The 21,257-nt window shown below is 38.5% G+C and overlaps 2 protein-coding genes across 2 annotated transcripts in view; one reads left to right on the top strand and one right to left on the bottom strand.

Moving 5' to 3' along the window:
- Positions 1–21,257, bottom strand: part of LOC139568040 (NLR family CARD domain-containing protein 3-like) — a 282,966-nt gene that overhangs the window by 225,123 nt on the left and 36,586 nt on the right. The window lies entirely within an intron of this gene.
- LOC139563739 (ladderlectin-like) lies at positions 5,252–6,896 on the top strand. The gene has a single exon (XM_071383020.1). The coding sequence runs from the start codon at positions 5,319–5,321 to the stop codon at positions 5,877–5,879; it is 561 nt and encodes a 186-aa protein (XP_071239121.1). The 5' UTR covers positions 5,252–5,318; the 3' UTR covers positions 5,880–6,896.

Here is a 21,257-nt window from a genome sequence, read left to right as displayed (position 1 = left end):
GCACCCCACCTCCACACAGTAACATTTACCCTGCACCCCACCACCACACAGTAACATTTACCCTGCACCTCCACACAGTAACATTTACCCTGCACCTCACCTCCACACAGTAACATTTACACTGCATCTCCACACAGGAACATTTACCCTGCACCCCACCTCCACACAGTAACATTTACCCTGCACCCCACCACCACACAGTAACATTTACCCTGCACCTCACCACCACACAGTAACATTTACCCTGCACCCCACCTCCACACAGTAACATTTACCCTGCACCTCACCTCCACACAGGAACATTTACCCTGCACCCCACCTCCACACAGTAACATTTACCCTGCACCTCACCTCCACACAGTAACATTTACCCTGCACCTCACCACCACACAGTAACATTTACCCTGCACCCCACCTCCACACAGTAACATTTACCCTGCACCCCACCACCACACAGTAACATTTACCCTGCACCCCACCTCCACACAGGAACATTTACCCTGCACCTCACCTCCACACAGGAACATTTACCCTGCACCTCACCTCCACACAGTAACATTTACCCTGCACCTCCACACAGTAACATTTACCCTGCACCCCACCTCCACACAGTAACATTTACCCTGCACCTCACCTCCACACAGTAACATTTACCCTGCACCTCCACACAGGAACATTTACCCTGCACCTCACCTCCACACAGTAACATTTACCCTGCACCTCCACACAGTAACATTTACCCTGCACCCCACCACCACACAGGAACATTTACCCTGCACCCCACCTCCACACAGTAACATTTACCCTGCACCTCACCTCCACACAGTAACATTTACCCTGCACCCCACCACCACACAGTAACATTTACCCTGCACCCCACCACCACACAGTAACATTTACCCTGCACCCCACCTCCACACAGTAACATTTACCCTGCACCTCACCTCCACACAGGAACATTTACCCTGCACCTCACCTCCACACAGTAACATTTACCCTGCACCCCACCTCCACACAGTAACATTACCTGCACCTCACCTCCACACAGAACATACCCTGCACCTCACCTCACACAGTAACATTTACCCTGCACCTCACCTCCACACAGGAACATTTACCCTGCACCTCACCTCCACACAGTAACATTTACCCTGCACCTCACCTCCACACAGGAACATTTACCCTGCACCCTCACCTCCACACAGTAACATTTACCCTGCACCTCACCTCCACACAGTAACATTTACCCTGCACCTCACCTCCACACAGGAACATTTACCCTGCACCCCACCTCCACACAGGAACATTTACCCTGCACCCTCACCTCCACACAGTAACATTTACCCTGCACCCCACCTCCACACAGTAACATTTACCCTGCACCCCACCTCCACACAGGAACATTTACCCTGCACCTCCACACAGTAACATTTACCCTGCACCTCACCTCCACACAGTAACATTTACCCTGCACCCCACCTCCACACAGTAACATTTACCCTCACCTCCACACAGTAACATTTACCCTGCACCCTCACCTCCACACAGTAACATTTACCCTGCACCCCACCTCCACACAGTAACATTTACCCTCACCTCCACACAGTAACATTTACCCTGCACCTCACCTCCACACAGTAACATTTACCCTGCACCCCACCTCCACACAGTAACATTTACCCTCACCTCCACACAGTAACATTTACCCTGCACCCTCACCTCCACACAGTAACATTTACCCTGCACCTCACCTCCACACAGTAACATTTACCCTGCACCTCACCTCCACACAGTAACATTTACCCTGCACCTCACCTCCACACAGTAACATTTACCCTGCACCTCACCACCACACAGTAACATTTACCCTGCACCCCACCTCCACACAGTAACATTTACCCTGCACCCCACCACCACACAGGAACATTTACCCTGCACCCCACCTCCACACAGTAACATTTACCCTGCACCTCACCTCCACACAGTAACATTTACCCTGCACCTCACCTCCACACCGTAACATTTACCCTGCACCTCCACACAGGAACATTTACCCTGCACCCCACCTCCACACAGTAACATTTACCCTGCACCTCACCTCCACACAGTAACATTTACCCTGCACCACCACACAGTAACATTTACCCTGCACCCCACCTCCACACAGTAACATTTACCCTGCACCCCACCTCCACACAGTAACATTTACCCTGCACCTCACCTCCACACAGTAACATTTACCCTGCACCTCACCTCCACACAGTAACATTTACCCTGCACCCCACCTCCACACAGGAACATTTACCCTGCACCCCACCTCCACACAGTAACATTTACCCTGCACCTCACCTCCACACAGTAACATTTACCCTGCACCCCACCTCCACACAGTAACATTTACCCTGCACCTCACCTCCACACAGTAACATTTACCCTGCACCTCACCTCCACACAGTAACATTTACCCTGCACCTCACCTCCACACAGTAACATTTACCCTGCACCTCCACACAGTAACATTTACCCTGCACCCCACCTCCACACAGTAACATTTACCCTGCACCTCACCTCCACACAGTAACATTTACCCTGCACCCCACCTCCACACAGTAACATTTACCTTGCACCTCACCTCCACACAGTAACATTTACCCTGCACCTCACCTCCACACAGTAACATTTACCCTGCACCTCACCTCCACACAGTAACATTTACCCTGCACCTCACCTCCACACAGTAACATTTACCCTGCACCTCACCTCCACACAGTAACATTTACCCTGCACCCCACCTCCACACAGTAACATTTACCCTGCACCTCCACACAGTAACATTTACCCTGCACCTCCACACAGTAACATTTACCCTGCACCTCACCTCCACACAGGAACATTTACCCTGCACCTCACCTCCACACAGTAACATTTACCCTGCACCTCACCTCCACACAGTAACATTTACCCTGCACCTCACCTCCACACAGTAACATTTACCCTGCACCTCCACACAGTAACATTTACCCTGCACCCCACCTCCACACAGTAACATTTACCCTGCACCCCACCTCCACACAGTAACATTTACCCTGCACCCCACCTCCACACAGTAACATTTACCCTGCACCCCACCTCCACACAGGAACATTTACCCTGCACCCCACCTCCACACAGTAACATTTACCCTGCACCTCCACACAGTAACATTTACCCTGCACCTCACCTCCACACAGTAACATTTACCCTGCACCTCACCTCCACACAGGAACATTTACCCTGCACCCCACCTCCACACAGTAACATTTACCCTGCACCTCACCTCCACACAGTAACATTTACCCTGCACCCCACCTCCACACAGTAACATTTACCCTGCACCTCCACACAGTAACATTTACCCTGCACCCCACCTCCACACAGTAACATTTACCCTGCACCTCACCACCACACCGTAACATTTACCCTGCACCTCCACACAGGAACATTTACCCTGCACCCCACCTCCACACAGTAACATTTACCCTGCACCTCACCTCCACACAGGAACATTTACCCTGCACCTCCACACAGTAACATTTACCCTGCACCTCACCTCCACACAGGAACATTTACCCTGCACCTCACCTCCACACAGTAACATTTACCCTGCACCCCACCACCACACAGGAACATTTACCCTGCACCTCACCTCCACACAGTAACATTTACCCTGCACCCCACCTCCACACAGTAACATTTACCCTGCACCCCACCACCACACAGTAACATTTACCCTGCACCCCACCTCCACACAGTAACATTTACCCTGCACCCCACCACCACACAGTAACATTTACCCTGCACCTCCACACAGTAACATTTACCCTGCACCCCACCTCCACACAGTAACATTTACCCTGCACCTCAACCCCCAATGGACATTACAGACTGTTACCCTGCCCCCACCCCCCCACCCCCCAATGGACATTACAGACTGTTACCCTGCCCCCCCCACCACCCAATGGACATTACAGACTGTTACCCTGCCCCCCCCCCCCCAATGGACATTACAGACTGTTACCCTGCCCCCCCCCCCCCCAATGGACATTACAGACTGTTACCCTGCCCCCCCCCATCCAATGGACATTACAGACTGTTACCCTGCCCCCCCCCCCCCCCCCCATGGACATTACAGACTGTTACCCTGCCCCCCCCCCCCCCCCAATGGACATTACAGACTGTTACCCTGCCCCCACCATCCAATGGACATTACAGACTGTTACCCTGCCCCCCCCCCCCCCCCCCCCAATGGACATTACAGACTGTTACCCTGCCCCCCCCCCCCCCCCCCCAATGGACATTACAGACTGTTACCCCCCCCCCCACCATCCAATGGACATTACAGACTGTTACCCCCCCCAATGGACATTACAGACTGTTACCCTGCCCCCCCCCCCCACCATCCAGTGGACATTACAGACTGTTACCCTTCTTGGGTGCCCGACCGGGTTTAAATGCTTTTTTCAGTTTCATTCATTTTTATTTATACATCTGTATTTATGTATTTTAGTTTTTGCTGCTAAAAGGTTTTTGTTATTGGCTGGACAACCTTATTATCATGTTTATAATGCTTCTTCACCTGCATTGCTTGCTGTTTGGGGTTTTAAACTTGGTTTCTGTACAGCACTTTGAGATATCAGCTGATGTAAGAAGGGCTATATAAATACATTTGATTTGATTCTTCGTATTCGGTGGGGGGAGCTGCAACTCAATATTAGGAAGGTGTTCTTAATGTTTTGTACACACCAGAAACTGTTGAGCGTGAAAAACCCAGCAGCGTTGCAGTTCTTGACAGGAACAGGTGCATCTGGCACCTACTATCATACCCCGTTCAAAGGCACTTAAATCTGTTGTCTTCACCCTCTGAATGGCACATACACAATCCATCTCTCAATTGTCTCAACACTCCAAAATCTTTTTTTAACCAGTCTCTTCCCCTTCATCTACACTGATTGAAGTGGATTTAACAAGTGACATTAATGAGGGATCATAGCTTTCACCTGGATTCACCTGGTCAGTCTAGGTCATGGAAAGAGCAGGGGACCTTAATGTTTTGTACACTCAGTGTATATTTGCCAAAAGGATTAGGATACATTTCCCAATAGGATGTGGAATCAGTGTCAACATGTTTTTTGGTACATTGGAATCAGTGTAAATACATGTTTTGTACTTCGTCCTTGTGGCTCGGTGAGCTACATGTATAAAAGTGTTCCTCTTTCTCAAGCTGAACAGAACCTACAGACTACCACCTGTGATTCCTTCTCTGACAGGAACAGATTACCATGGAGAAGTTGGCCGTCCTTCTGCTTCTGAGTGCTGCCATTTCACTGGGCGACGCAAACCTAACCCAGCTCCTTGGTTTAGAACCCTTACTGAAGACTGAGGTGGAACAGACTCCTCCTGTCGAGGCTCAGGTAGCAGCACTGCATGTGGGGACAAAGGAAAGTTCATGTCCCTCAGACTGGCACCCATATGGATCACGCTGTTTCAAGTTTGTCAGCATTCCACAGTCATGGTCAGATTCGGAGCAAAACTGTTTGGCACTTGGTGGAAACCTAGCATCCGTGCATAACCTTTTAGAGTACCAGTTCATGCAATCACTGACAAAGGACACCAATGTTCACCTACCTGACACCTGGCTTGGAGGTTTTGATGCAGTCAAGGAGGGCTTATGGATGTGGTCAGATGGGTCCAGATTTGACTACACTAACTGGAACACTGGTGAGCCCAATAACGCTGGAGAAGGAGAGGACTGTCTGCAGATGAACGCTGCGAGTGAGAAGCTCTGGTTCGACGTGCCCTGTGAGTGGAAGTTTGTATCTCTCTGTTCCAGAAGAATGTAGGCTAGGAAATGACCCAGCTACTTCACCTCCACCTCCAGGGGTCAACAGGCTACTTCACCTCCACCTCCAGGGGTCAACAGGCTACTTCCCCTCCACCTCCAGGGATCAACAGGCTACTTCACCTCCACCTCCAGGGGTCAACAGGCTACTTCACCTCCACCTCCAGGGGTCAACAGGCTCCTTCACCTCCACCTCCAGGGGTCAACAGGCTACTTCACCTCCACCTCCAGGGGTCAACAGGCTACTTCCCCTCCACCTCCAGGGATCAACAGGCTACTTCACCTCCACCTCCAGGGGTCAACAGGCTACTTCACCTCCACCTCCAGGGGTCAACAGGCTACTTCACCTCCACCTCCAGGGGTCAACAGGCTACTTCACCTCCACCTCCAGGGGTCAACAGGCTACTTCCCCTCCACCTCCAGGGGTCAACAGGCTACTTCACCTCCACCTCCAGGGGTCAACAGGCTACTTCACCTCCACCTCCAGGGGTCAACAGGCTCCTTCACCTCCACCTCCAGGGGTCAACAGGCTACTTCACCTCCACCTCCAGGGGTCAACAGGCTACTTCCCCTCCACCTCCAGGGGTCAACAGGCTACTTCACCTCCACCTCCAGGGGTCAACAGGCTACTTCACCTCCACCTCCAGGGGTCAACAGTCTACACTTCAATACTCAAACCAAGATCTGTCACTGACTGCAGCTCACCAACATGACAAATAAAACATGTAATCACAAAAAAAGCTTTCCACCTATCTAATGATTAGCTAACGAGCCATATCTAACAGTTAGAAATAATGACAAAGGAATTTACAAGAGACAGCAAACAGCAAACTTGTAACTACGAAAAAAAACATTCTTTGAAGTTCAATGCAGACTTTTATACTAAGTCATGATCTGCTGTTAGCTAGCTACTGTTTAGGTAGACTAACCTTTCAGGTTAACTGACATTAGCTAAACTTGTGATGAAACTGTGTGATGTTGCTAATCTTGCTTTTGAAATAAAAGATAAATTACTGAATAGTTTGTTTTCTTCATTTGCAGTTGCTTTTCAAGTTGTCATGGCACATCAGTTAGTCAATGGTGAGATTTTATAAACTAGAATAAAGACAATCTCTCAATAACATGAACCTGCATCACTAAAAATAATTGATACATGATAAAACCTTATCATACTGTTAATAATGATTAACTCTCTTCCTAACAGACCATTTGTTTCTGAATGGTTTAGATGCAGGAAATTAAAGTTATATAACTATTAACTAACATGAATTATCAGCTTTTAAAAATAATTTCTTATTGCATTTTTATGGCTTAGTAATTATGCATACAATTAATAAATACTTAGTAGATATTAAAATAATTATTTATTGATTCAGGTTAACACATTAACTAATGTACCCTTATTGTAAAGCGTTACCATTCCCTGTCTTTCATATCTGAGGCTAAATCCATGAGGCTGAGAAATGTGACAGGGAATGTGTCTACAGAGAGAGAGAGTGCTATTCTATTCCTCCCCTGAATGAAGGACTGAAGAAGCTCTGAGATTAAAATGCAGAAAATAAATAAAATGCGAAATATTGGGACGGAGAGTCCCTCACACAACAACGTGACAGCCATTCGGGCTTTAGGAGAAGGGTGTTACGCGGAGCAAACACAGGGGAACCCAAGAGTGGACTCAGATGCAGAAGCAGGGCTGAATGAACCAAAGTGTTTATTGTACACAGAGAGATATGGAGTGCAGAACCGGGGTAGCTCAGATGAGTTGCAGAAAAACCTGAAGTGTAGAGTGAGGTTGTAGTTGACTGAGTTGAACAGGGTAAACAGATCCTGAGAGGAATCCAAGGTGGCGGTGGTGAGTGAAGTCCAGATCAAGGTGTTTGGGGGTGAGATGTGGTACAAGAGACAGGAGACAGAGACAGAGCAGTACTGCAACAAGAGGACAAAACGGTGTAAGGCAGGGAAACAAGCACAGCAGGGCAACAGGATCTTGAGAACTGACAAAAGGCTAGGATAACAACTGACTGAGCAGAGATTACGATCTGGCAGAGTGGAGGTGCCAGGAATGAGTGTATATAGAGGTCTTGATTATGGGACGATTCACAGCTGATAGGGATCTGCTCTGATTCCAGCACAACTGTCTCCAACCACACAATCACACCAAGAGAGGAGAGAGAGAGAGCATACAGGGGGAGAACTGCAGGTTAGGACGACACCGGATGGACACCAGAGGGCGTAGTGGGAGCAGATATGACATGGGTATCCTTATGTACATATTGCTCCACCTACTGTATAAGGGCCCCACCTGTTTTCAGACCGTAGTTTCAAAGACCTTCCACACACACACACACACACACACACACACACACACACACACACACACACACACACACACACACACACACACACACACACACACACACACACACACACACACACACACACACACACCCCTCACAGGGGATAAACAGAGAGACAGCCTGATATTTCATTCATTGTAAATCTTTTAAGTCTTTAGTACCAGAATGCATACATATTACACATTATTACTGAACAATACTACATATACGTACATGATTATATGTCACTATTCTCTAATTCCTTTCTTAGAGAAAAAGGCCTGGGGAAGCCGACACCCCCATCAGTCGTATGTTTTCTTTTCCAGGATAGACCTTCTTGCCTTTAGGCCCAGGTTCTGTCTTCAGGACAGAAGGGCCCATCGACGTAAATGTTCACCATGTTGGAAAAGATTTTCCACTTGTCTCATCATGTCAAGGACTTTATGATAATCTCCCCACCTAAAGCTAAAGACAGGCACAAAATAGTTGACCTCTGTGCAGGCTATGGAAAATACATATGAACTAACAGATTTAGTAGCATTTGAACTATTGAATTCGGCACAACCTAAAATTTTGGAGTCTGGCCTATATGCCACTGAAGAGATTCTTATGGCTTTCAAATCATCTGACCCCCAGACTTCCTCTCCAGTGCGTACCCAGGCAGGGATGTTCCACTGAGGGCCTGTTAGATCTGACACAGAGCAAGTCTTATCTTAAGCCATTCTCTCATCCGCAACGCAGGAGAAAAACTCCCTGTTTTGGTTGAAAAAGGTTGTTGAGGTTGAGGCTGTTTGTGAAAATCTTCACAGTTGAATTGTCCGGTTGGAAAATATAGCCCATATCACTCATATCCAGCACACCATTAAAACAATCAGGGACATCACAAAGATGGGCTGCGATGGTTTTGTCATTGTGTTCATGACACGAAGGACACAATACACCGACAATTGGTCTAGGAGACATGTTTTATTTCTTTCTTCTTTAGAGTCTTCAGTGGTTTATCTCTGTTGAGGTTTATTGGCGCACGTAGTGTTCACAGATCTTACCTATACTGAGGCATACCTACCCCGGAAATTACTGTTTCATATACAAGATACCTAAACAGCAGAGACATAAGTTCACTACAAAATCAAATGTTTTGAAATGTTCGAACACATTCCACAGTTCAACAAGGTCACAACACATCAATCACCAGGACAGTTTTATTTCAAACAGATGCTTTACTTCAAAGGAACAGCTGCACTATCAGGTTTACATAAACACTCACTCCATAGGGTGAGAACATACGGACGGGATGTCCATAAAAGGGCATAACCACGTGATACATAAACACTCACTCCATAGGGTGAGAACATCCAGACAGGATGTCCATAAAAGGGCATAACCACGTGATACATAAACACTCACTCCATAGGGTGAGAACATCCAGACAGGATGTCCATAAAAGGGCATAACCACGTGATACATAAAATAGGTCATCAATCACGTTCGAACGAATCCCGTATCCTGTATTCTCTCTCATCATATTTTCTCTGCAATGATTTTTAATTTGATGGAAACCCTAATTTGGTTTCTTATGTCGTTACAAGTTATGTCTACATTCAGTGTTAATTCTCCCTAACACTTACTGCGGAAAAAATAATAATTTTCATGCCGTATGTGCTATGTTATTTAAATGCATTAACCAGACGGAGAAAATCCCATAAGCGTTTATAGTTTCATTGGTTGGGGTAAGGGAATTCCCCATAATTCCCTGTCATAAATTTAGCCAAAACTGCCCCTACACTCACTTTTCAAATGATCAACGGCCCCACAACTACACTTCGGTATTTTTCCGCTACCCCCGAAAAATACGTACAATATGTGTGATTCAGACCACGAGAAGGATAGAAATGTCTCTAGTCTATTTTTCTATTCCTTTAATTAAGTTATGAGTACAAGTTCTTTCTTTATGGAGTTATTAAGGGTTGTAATTCTAATTTGATTTGCAGTGTTTTTTTTACACATTAATCACGTTGTGAGTCTTGTGTCAAAATGGGGGAATTACCAGTCCTTTGAGGTTTTTGGATTAAAGATTGCACACCTCGACTGATATATAGAAGTGTATTGAGTGATATATGAAGGAGTGTATTGAGTGATATATAGAAGTGTATTGAGTGATATATGAAGGAGTGTATTGAGTGATATATGAAGGAGTGTATTCAGTTATATATACAAATGTATTGAGTGATATATAGAAGTGTATTGAGTGATATATGAAGGAGTGTATTGAGTGATATATAGAAGTGTATTGAATGATATATAGAAGTGTACTGAGTGATATATGAAGGAGTGTATTGAGTGATATATAGAAGTGTATTGAATGATATATAGAAGTGTATTGAGTGATATATAGAAGTGTATTGAGTGATATATGAATGAGTGTATTGTGTGATATATAGAAGTGTATCAAGTGATATATGAAGGAGTGTATTGAGTGATATATAGAAGTGTATTGAGTGATATATAGAAGTGTATTGAGTGATATATGAAGGAGTGTATTGAGTGATATATAGAAGTGTATTGAGTGATATATGAAGGAGAGTATTGAGTGATATATAGGAGTGTATTGAGTGATATATGAAGGAGTGTATTGAGTGATATATAGAAGTGTATTGAGTGATATATAGAAGTGTATTGAGTGATATATGAAGGAGTGTATTGAGTGATATATAGAAGTGTATTGAGTGATATATAGAAGTGTATTGAGTGATATATGAAGGAGTGTATCGAGTGATATATAGAAGTGTATTGAGTGATATATAGAAGTGTATCGAGTGATATATGAAGGCGTGTATTGAGTGATATATGAAGGAGTGTATTGAGTGATATATAGAAGTGTATTGAGTGATATATGAAGGAGTGTATTGAGTGATATATGAAGAAGTGTATTGAGTGATATATAGAAGTGTATTCAGTGATATATGAAGGAGTGTATTGAGTGATATATAGAAGTGTATTGAGTGATATATGAAGGAGTGTATTGCGTGATATCTGAAGGAGTGTATTGAGTGATATATAGAAGTGTATTGAGTGATATATGAAGAAGTGTATTGAGTGATATATAGAAGTGTATTGAGTGATATTGAGAAGTGTATTGAGTGATATATAGAAGTGTATTGAGTGATATATGAAGGAGTGTATTGAGTGATATATAGAAGTGTATTGAGTGATATATGAAGGAGTGTATTGAGTGATATATAGGAGTGTATTGAGTGATATATAGAAGTATATTGAGTGATATATGAAGGGGTGTATTGAGTGATATATGGAGTGTATTAAGTGATATATAGAAGTGGATCGAGTGATATATGAAGGAGTGTATTGAGTGATATATAGGAGTGTATTGAGTGATATATGAAGGAGTGTATTGAGTGATATATAGAAGTGTATTGAGTGATATATGAAGGAGATGTATTGAGTGTATTGGTGTATAGGAGTGTATTGAGTGATATATGAAGGAGTGTATTGAGTGATATATAGAAGTGTATTGAGTGATATATAGAAGTGTATTGAGTGATATATGAAGGAGTGTATTGAGTGATATATAGAAGTGTATCGAGTGATATATGAAGGCGTGTATTGAGTGATATATGAAGGAGTGTATTGAGTGATATATAGAAGTGTATTGAGTGATATATGAAGGAGTGTATCGAGTGATATATAGAAGTGTATTGAGTGATATATAGAAGTGTATCGAGTGATATATGAAGGCGTGTATTGAGTGATATATGAAGGAGTGTATTGAGTGATATATAGAAGTGTATTGAGTGATATATGAAGGAGTGTATTGAGTGATATATGAAGAAGTGTATTGAGTGATATATAGAAGTGTATTCAGTGATATATGAAGGAGTGTATTGAGTGATATATAGAAGTGTATTGAGTGATATATGAAGGAGTGTATTGCGTGATATCTGAAGGAGTGTATTGAGTGATATATAGAAGTGTATTGAGTGATATATGAAGAAGTGTATTGAGTGATATATAGAAGTGTATTGAGTGATATTGAGAAGTGTATTGAGTGATATATAGAAGTGTATTGAGTGATATATGAAGGAGTGTATTGAGTTATATATAGAAGTGTATTGAGTGATATATGAAGGAGTGTATTGAGTGATATATAGGAGTGTATTGAGTGATATATAGAAGTATATTGAGTGATATATGAAGGGGTGTATTGAGTGATATATGGAGTGTATTAAGTGATATATAGAAGTGGATCGAGTGATATATGAAGGAGTGTATTGAGTGATATATAGGAGTGTATTGAGTGATATATGAAGGAGTGTATTGTGTGATATATAGAAGTGTATTGAGTGATATATAGGAGTGTATTGAGTGATATATAGGAGTGTATTGAGTGATATATAGAAGTATATTGAGTGATATATGAAGGAGTGTATTGAGTGATATATAGAAGTGTATTGAGTGATATATGAAGAAGTGTATTGAGTGATATATAGAAGTGTATCGAGTGATATTGAGAAGTGTATTGAGTGATATATAGAAGTGTATTGAGTGATATATGAAGGAGTGTATTGAGTGATATATAGAAGTGTATTGAGTGATATATGAAGGAGTGTATTGAGTGATATATAGGAGTGTATTGAGTGATATATAGAAGTATATTGAGTGATATATGAAGGGGTGTATTGAGTGATATATGGAGTGTATTAAGTGATATATAGAAGTGGATCGAGTGATATATGAAGGAGTGTATTGAGTGATATATAGGAGTGTATTGAGTGATATATGAAGGAGTGTATTGTGTGATATATAGAAGTGTATTGAGTGATATATAGGAGTGTATTGAGTGATATATAGGAGTGTATTGAGTGATATATAGAAGTATATTGAGTGATATATGAAGGAGTGTATCGAGTGATATATAGAAGTGTATTGAGTGATATATAGAAGTGTATTGAGTGATATATGAAGGAGTGTATTGAGTGATATATAGAAGTGTATTGAGTGATATATGAAGGAGTGTATTGAGTGATATATGAAGGAGTGTATTGAGTGATATATAGGAGTGTATTGAGTGATATATAGAAGTGTATTGAGTGATATATGAAGGAGTGTATTGAGTGATATATAGAAGTGTATTGAGTGATATATAGAAGTGTATTGAGTGATATATGAAGGAGTGTATTGAGTGATATATAGAAGTGTATTGAGTGATATATGAAGGAGTGTATTGAGTGATATATGAAGGAATGTATTGAGTGATATATAGAAGTGTATTGAGTGATATATAGAAGTGTATTGAGTGATATATAGAAGTGTATTGAGTGATATATGAAGGAGTGTATTGAGTGATATATAGAAGTGTATTGAGTGATATATGAAGGAGTGTATTGTGTGATATATAGAAGTGTATTGAGTGATATATGAAGGAGTGTATTTAGTGATATATAGAAGTGTATTGAGTGATATATGAAGGAGTGTATTGAGTGATATATAGAAGTGTATTGAGTGATATATAGAAGTGTATTGAGTGATATATGAAGGAGTGTATTCAGTTATATATACAAATGTATTGAGTGATATATAGAAGTGTATTGAGTGATATATGAAGGAGTGTATTGAGTGATATATAGAAGTGTATTGAGTGATATATAGAAGTGTACTGAGTGATATATGAAGGAGTGTATTGAGTGATATATAGAAGTGTATTGAATGATATATAGAAGTGTATTGAGTGATATATAGAAGTGTATTGAGTGATATATAGAAGTGTATTGAGTGATATATGAATGAGTGTATTGTGTGATATATAGAAGTGTATCGAGTGATATATGAAGGAGTGTATTGAGTGATATATAGAAGTGTATTGAGTGATATATAGAAGTGTATTGAGTGATATATGAAGGAGTGTATTGAGTGATATATAGAAGTGTATTGAGTGATATATGAAGGAGAGTATTGAGTGATATATAGGAGTGTATTTAGTGATATATAGAAGTATATTGAGTGATATATGAAGGGGTGTATTGAGTGATATATGGAGTGTATTGAGTGATATATAGAAGTGGATCGAGTGATATATGAAGGAGTGTATTGAGTGATATATAGAAGTGTATTGAGTGATATATAGGAGTGTATTGAGTGATATATAGGAGTGTATTGAGTGATATATGAAGGAGTGTATTGAGTGATATATAGAAGTGTATTGAGTGATTTATAGGAGTGTATTGAGTGATATATGAAGGAGTGTATTGAGTGATATATAGAAGTGTATTGAGTGATATATAGAAGTGTATTGAGTGATATATGAAGGAGTGTATTGAGTGATATATAGAAGTGTATTGAGTGATATATAGAAGTGTATTGAGTGATATATGAAGGAGTGTATCGAGTGATATATAGAAGTGTATTGAGTGATATATAGAAGTGTATCGAGTGATATATAGAAGTGAATTGAGTGATATATGAAGGAGTGTATTGGGTGATATATAGGAGTGTATTGAGTGATATATAGAAGTGTATTGAGTGATATATGAAGGAGTGTATTGAGTGATATATAGAAGTGTATTGAGTGATATATGAAGGCGTGTATTGAGTGATATATGAAGGAGTGTATTGAGTGATATATAGAAGTGTATTGAGTGATATATGAAGGAGTGTATTGAGTGATATATGAAGAAGTGTATTGAGTGATATATAGAAGTGTATTCAGTGATATATGAAGGAGTGTATTGAGTGATATATAGAAGTGTATTGAGTGATATATGAAGGAGTGTATTGAGTGATATCTGAAGGAGTGTATTGAGTGATATATAGAAGTGTATTGAGTGATATATGAAGAAGTGTATTGAGTGATATATAGAAGTGTATCGAGTGATATTGAGAAGTGTATTGAGTGATATATAGAAGTGTATTGAGTGATATATGAAGGAGTGTATTGAGTGATATATAGAAGTGTATTGAGTGATATATGAAGGAGTGTATTGAGTGATATATAGGAGTGTATTGAGTGATATATAGAAGTATATTGAGTGATATATGAAGGGGTGTATTGAGTGATATATGGAGTGTATTAAGTGATATATAGAAGTGGATCGAGTGATATATGAAGGAGTGTATTGAGTGATATATAGGAGTGTATTGAGTGATATATGAAGGAGTGTATTGTGTGATATATAGAAGTGTATTGAGTGATATATAGGAGTGTATTGAGTGATATATAGGAGTGTATTGAGTGATATATAGAAGTATATTGAGTGATATATGAAGGAGTGTATCGAGTGATATATAGAAGTGTATTGAGTGATATATAGAAGTGTATTGAGTGATATATGAAGGAGTGTATTGAGTGATATATAGAGGTGTATTGAGTGATATATGAAGGAGTGTATTGAGTGATATATGAAGGAGTGTATTGAGTGATATATAGGAGTGTATTGAGTGATATATAGAAGTGTATTGAGTGATATATGAAGGAGTGTATTGAGTGATATATAGAAGTGTATTGAGTGATATATAGAAGTGTATTGAGTGATATATGAAGGAGTGTATTGAGTGATATATAGAAGTGTATTGAGTGATATATGAAGGAGTGTATTGAGTGATATATGAAGGAGTGTATTGAGTGATATATAGAAGTGTATTGAGTGATATATAGAAGTGTATTGAGTGATATATAGAAGTGTATTGAGTGATATATGAAGGAGTGTATTGAGTGATATATAGAAGTGTATTGAGTGATATATGAAGGAGTGTATTGTGTGATATATAGAAGTGTATTGAGTGATATATGAAGGAGTGTATTGAGTGATATATAGAAGTGTATTGAGTGATATATGAAGGAGTGTATTGAGTGATATATAGAAGTGTATTGAGTGATATATAGAAGTGTATTGAGTGATATATGAAGGAGTGTATTGAGTGATATATAGAAGTGTATTGAGTGATATATGAAGGAGTGTATTGAGTGATATATGAAGGAGTGTATTGAGAGATATATAGGAGTGTATTGAGTGATATATAGAAGTGTATCGAGTAATATATGAAGGAGTGTATTGAGTGATATATAGGAGTGTATTGAGTGATATATAGGAGTGTATTGAGTGATATATACAAGTGTATCGAGTGATATATAGGAGTGTATTGAGTGATATATAGGAGTGTATTGAGTGATATATGAAGGAGTTTATTGAGTGATATATGAAGGAGTGTATTGAGTGATATATAGAAGTGTATTGAGTGATATATGAAGGAGTGTATTGAGTAAAATATAGGAGTGTATTGAGTGATATATAGGAGTGTATTGAGTGATATATAGAAGTGTATTGAGTGATATATGAAGGAGTGTATTGAGTGATATATGAAGGCGTGTATTGAGTGATATATAGAAGTGTATTGAGTGATATATGAAGGAGTGTATTGAGTGATATATGAAGGAGTGTATTGAGTGATATATGAAGGAGTGTATTGAGAGATATATAGGAGTGTATTGAGTGATATATAGAAGTGTATCGAGTAATATATGAAGGAGTGTATTGAGTGATATATAGGAGTGTATTGAGTGATATATAGGAGTGTATTGAGTGATATATACAAGTGTATCGAGTGATATATAGGAGTGTATTGAGTGATATATAGGAGTGTATTGAGTGATATATGAAGGAGTTTATTGAGTGATATATGAAGGAGTGTATTGAGTGATATATAGAAGTGTATTGAGTGCTATATGAAGGAGTGTATTGAGTGATATATGAAGGAGTTTATTGAGTGATATATGAAGGAGTGTATTGAGTGATATATAGGAGTGTATTGAGTGATATATAGGAGTGTATTGAGTGATATATAGAAGTGTATTGAGTGATATATAGAAGTGTATTGAGTGATATATGAAGGAGTGTATTGAGTGATATATAGAAGTGTATTGAGTGATATATAGAAGTGTCTGAGTGATATATAGAAGTATATTGAGTGATATATGAAGGAGTGTATTGAGTGATATATAGAAGTGTATTGAGTGATATATAGAAGTGTCTGAGTGATATATAGAAGTATATTGAGTGATATATGAAGGAGTGTATTGAGTGATATATAGAAGTGTATTGAGTGATATATAGAAGTGTCTGAGTGATATATAGAAGTATATTGAGTGATATATGAAGGAGTGTATTGTGTGATATATAGAAGTGTATTGAGTGATATATGAAGGAGTGTATTGAGTGATATATAGAAGTGTATTGAGTGATATATGAAGGAGTGTATTGAGTGATATATAGAAGTGTATTGAGTGATATATAGAAGTGTATTGAGTGATATATGAAGGAGTGTATTGAGTGATATATAGAAGTGTATTGAGTGATATATGAAGGAGTGTATTGAGTGATATATGAAGGAGTGTATTGAGAGATATATAGGAGTGTATTGAGTGATATATAGAAGTGTATCGAGTAATATATGAAGGAGTTTATTGAGTGATATATAGGAGTGTATTGAGTGATATATAGGAGTGTATTGAGTGATATATACAAGTGTATCGAGTGATATATAGGAGTGTATTGAGTGATATATAGGAGTGTATTGAGTGATATATGAAGGAGTTTATTGAGTGATATATGAAGGAGTGTATTGAGTGATATATAGAAGTGTATTGAGTGATATATGAAGGAGTGTATTGAGTAAAATATAGGAGTGTATTGAGTGATATATAGGAGTGTATTGAGTGATATATAGAAGTGTATTGAGTGATATATGAAGGAGTGTATTGAGTGATATATGAAGGCGTGTATTGAGTGATATATAGAAGTGTATTGAGTGATATATGAAGGAGTGTATTGAGTGATATATAGAAGTGTATTGAGTGATATATGAAGGAGTGTATTGAGTGATATATGAAGGAGTGTATTGAGAGATATATAGGAGTGTATTGAGTGATATATAGAAGTGTATCGAGTAATATATGAAGGAGTGTATTGAGTGATATATGAAGGAGTGTATTGAGTGATATATAGGAGTGTATTGAGTGATATATACAAGTGTATCGAGTGATATATAGGAGTGTATTGAGTGATATATAGGAGTGTATTGAGTGATATATAGAAGTGTCTGAGTGATATATAGAAGTGTCTGAGTGATATATGAAGGAGTGTATTGAGTGATATATAGAAGTGTATTGAGTGCTATATGAAGGAGTGTATTGAGTGATATATGAAGGAGTTTATTGAGTGATATATGAAGGAGTGTATTGAGTGATATATAGGAGTGTATTGAGTGATATATAGGAGTGTATTGAGTGATATATAGAAGTGTATTGAGTGATATATAGAAGTGTATTGAGTGATATATGAAGGAGTGTATTGAGTGATATATAGAAGTGTATTGAGTGATATATAGAAGTGTCTGAGTGATATATAGAAGTATATTGAGTGATATATGAAGGAGTGTATTGAGTGATATATAGAAGTGTATTGAGTGATATATAGAAGTGTCTGAGTGATATATAGAAGTATATTGAGTGATATATGAAGGAGTGTATTGAGTGATATATAGAAGTGTATTGAGTGATATATAGAAGTGTCTGAGTGATATATAGAAGTATATTGAGTGATATATGAAGGAGTGTATTGAGTGATAAATAGAAGTGTATTGAGTGATATATGAAGGAGTGTATTGAGTGATATATAGAAGTGTATTGAGTGATATATAGAAGTGTATTGAGTGATATATAGAAGTGTATTGAGTGATATATAGAAGTGTATTGAGTGATATATAGAAGTGTATTGAGTGATATATAGAAGTGTACTGAGTGATATATAGAAGTGTATTGAGTGATATATAGAAGTGTATTGAGTGATATATAGAAGTGTATTGAGTGATATATAGAAGTGTCTGAGTGATATATAGAAGTGTATTGATTGATATATAGAAGTGTATTGAGTGATATATAGAAGTGTATTGAGTGATATATAGAAGTGTATTGAGTGATATATAGAAGTGTATTGAGTGATATATAGAAGTGTATTGAGTGATATATGAAGGAGTTTATTGAGTGATATATAGGAGTGTATTGAGTGATATATAGAAGTGTATTGAGTGATATATAGAAGTGTATTGAGTGATATATAGAAGTGTATTGAGTGATATATAGAAGTGTATTGAGTGATATATAGAAGTGTACTGAGTGATATATAGAAGTGTACTGAGTGATATATGAAGGAGTGTATTGAGTGATATATAGAAGTGTATTGAGTGCTATATGAAGGAGTGTATTGAGTGATATATGAAGGAGTTTATTGAGTGATATATGAAGGAGTGTATTGAGTGATATATAGGAGTGTATTGAGTGATATATAGGAGTGTATTGAGTGATATATAGAAGTGTATTGAGTGATATATAGAAGTGTATTGAGTGATATATGAAGGAGTGTATTGAGTGATATATAGAAGTGTATTGAGTGATATATAGAAGTGTACTGAGTGATATATAGAAGTATATTGAGTGATATATGAAGGAGTGTATTGAGTGATATATAGAAGTGTATTGAGTGATATATAGAAGTGTCTGAGTGATATATAGAAGTATATTGAGTGATATATGAAGGAGTGTATTGAGTGATATATAGAAGTGTATTGAGTGATATATAGAAGTGTCTGAGTGATATATAGAAGTATATTGAGTGATATATGAAGGAGTGTATTGAGTGATATATAGAAGTGTATTGAGTGATATATGAAGGAGTGTATTGAGTGATATATAGAAGTGTATTGAGTGATATATAGAAGTGTATTGAGTGATATATAGAAGTGTATTGAGTGATATATAGAAGTGTATTGAGTGATATATAGAAGTGTCTGAGTGATATATAGAAGTGTATTGAGTGATATATAGAAGTGTATTGAGTGATATATAGAAGTGTATTGAGTGATATATAGAAGTGTCTGAGTGATATATAGAAGTGTATTGATTGATATATAGAAGTGTATTGAGTGATATATAGAAGTGTATTGAGTGATATATAGAAGTGTATTGAGTGATATATAGAAGTGTATTGAGTGATATATAGAAGTGTATTGAGTGATATATGAAGGAGTTTATTGAGTGATATATAGGAGTGTATTGAGTGATATATAGAAGTGTATTGAGTGATATATAGAAGTGTATTGAGTGATATATAGAAGTGTATTGAGTGATATATAGGAGTGTATTGAGTGATATATAGAAGTGTATTGAGTGATATATAGAAGTGTATTGAGTGATATATAGAAGTGTATTGAGTGATATATTGAAGTGTATTGAGTGATATATAGAAGTGTATTGAGTGATATATAGAAGTGTATTGAGTGATATATAGAAGTGTATTGAGTGATATATAGAAGTGTATTGAGTGATATATAGAAGTGTATTGAGTGATATATAGAAGTGTATTGAGTGATATATAGAAGTGTATTGAGTGATATATAGAAGTGTATTGAGTGATATATAGAAGTGTATTGAGTGATATATAGGAGTGTATTGAGTGATATATAGAAGTGTATTGAGTGATATATAGAAGTGTCTGAGTGATATATAGAAGTGTCTGAGTGATATATGAAGGAGTGTATTGAGTGATATATAGGAGTGTATTGAGTGATATATAGAAGTGTATTGAGTGATATATAGAAGTGTCTGAGTGATATATAGAAGTGTCTGAGTGATATATGAAGGAGTGTATTGAGTGATATATAGGAGTGTATTGAGTGATATATAGAAGTGTATTGAGTGATATATAGAAGTGTCTGAGTGATATATAGAAGTGTATTGAGTGATATATAGAAGTGTATTGAGTGATATATAGAAGTGTCTGAGTGATATATGAAGGAGTGTATTGAGTGATATATAGAAGTGTATTGAGTGATATATAGAAGTGTCTGAGTGATATATGAAGGAGTGTATTGAGTGATATATAGAAGTGTATTGAGTGATATATAGAAGTGTATTGAGTGATATATAGAAGTGTCTGAGTGATATATAGAAGTGTATTGAGTGATATATAGAAGTGTAT

This window comes from Salvelinus alpinus, chromosome 1, assembly GCF_045679555.1.
Source record: "Salvelinus alpinus chromosome 1, SLU_Salpinus.1, whole genome shotgun sequence".
Taxonomy (NCBI): Eukaryota; Metazoa; Chordata; class Actinopteri; order Salmoniformes; family Salmonidae; genus Salvelinus; species Salvelinus alpinus.
This window is presented reverse-complemented; position numbering and strand designations above follow the sequence as displayed.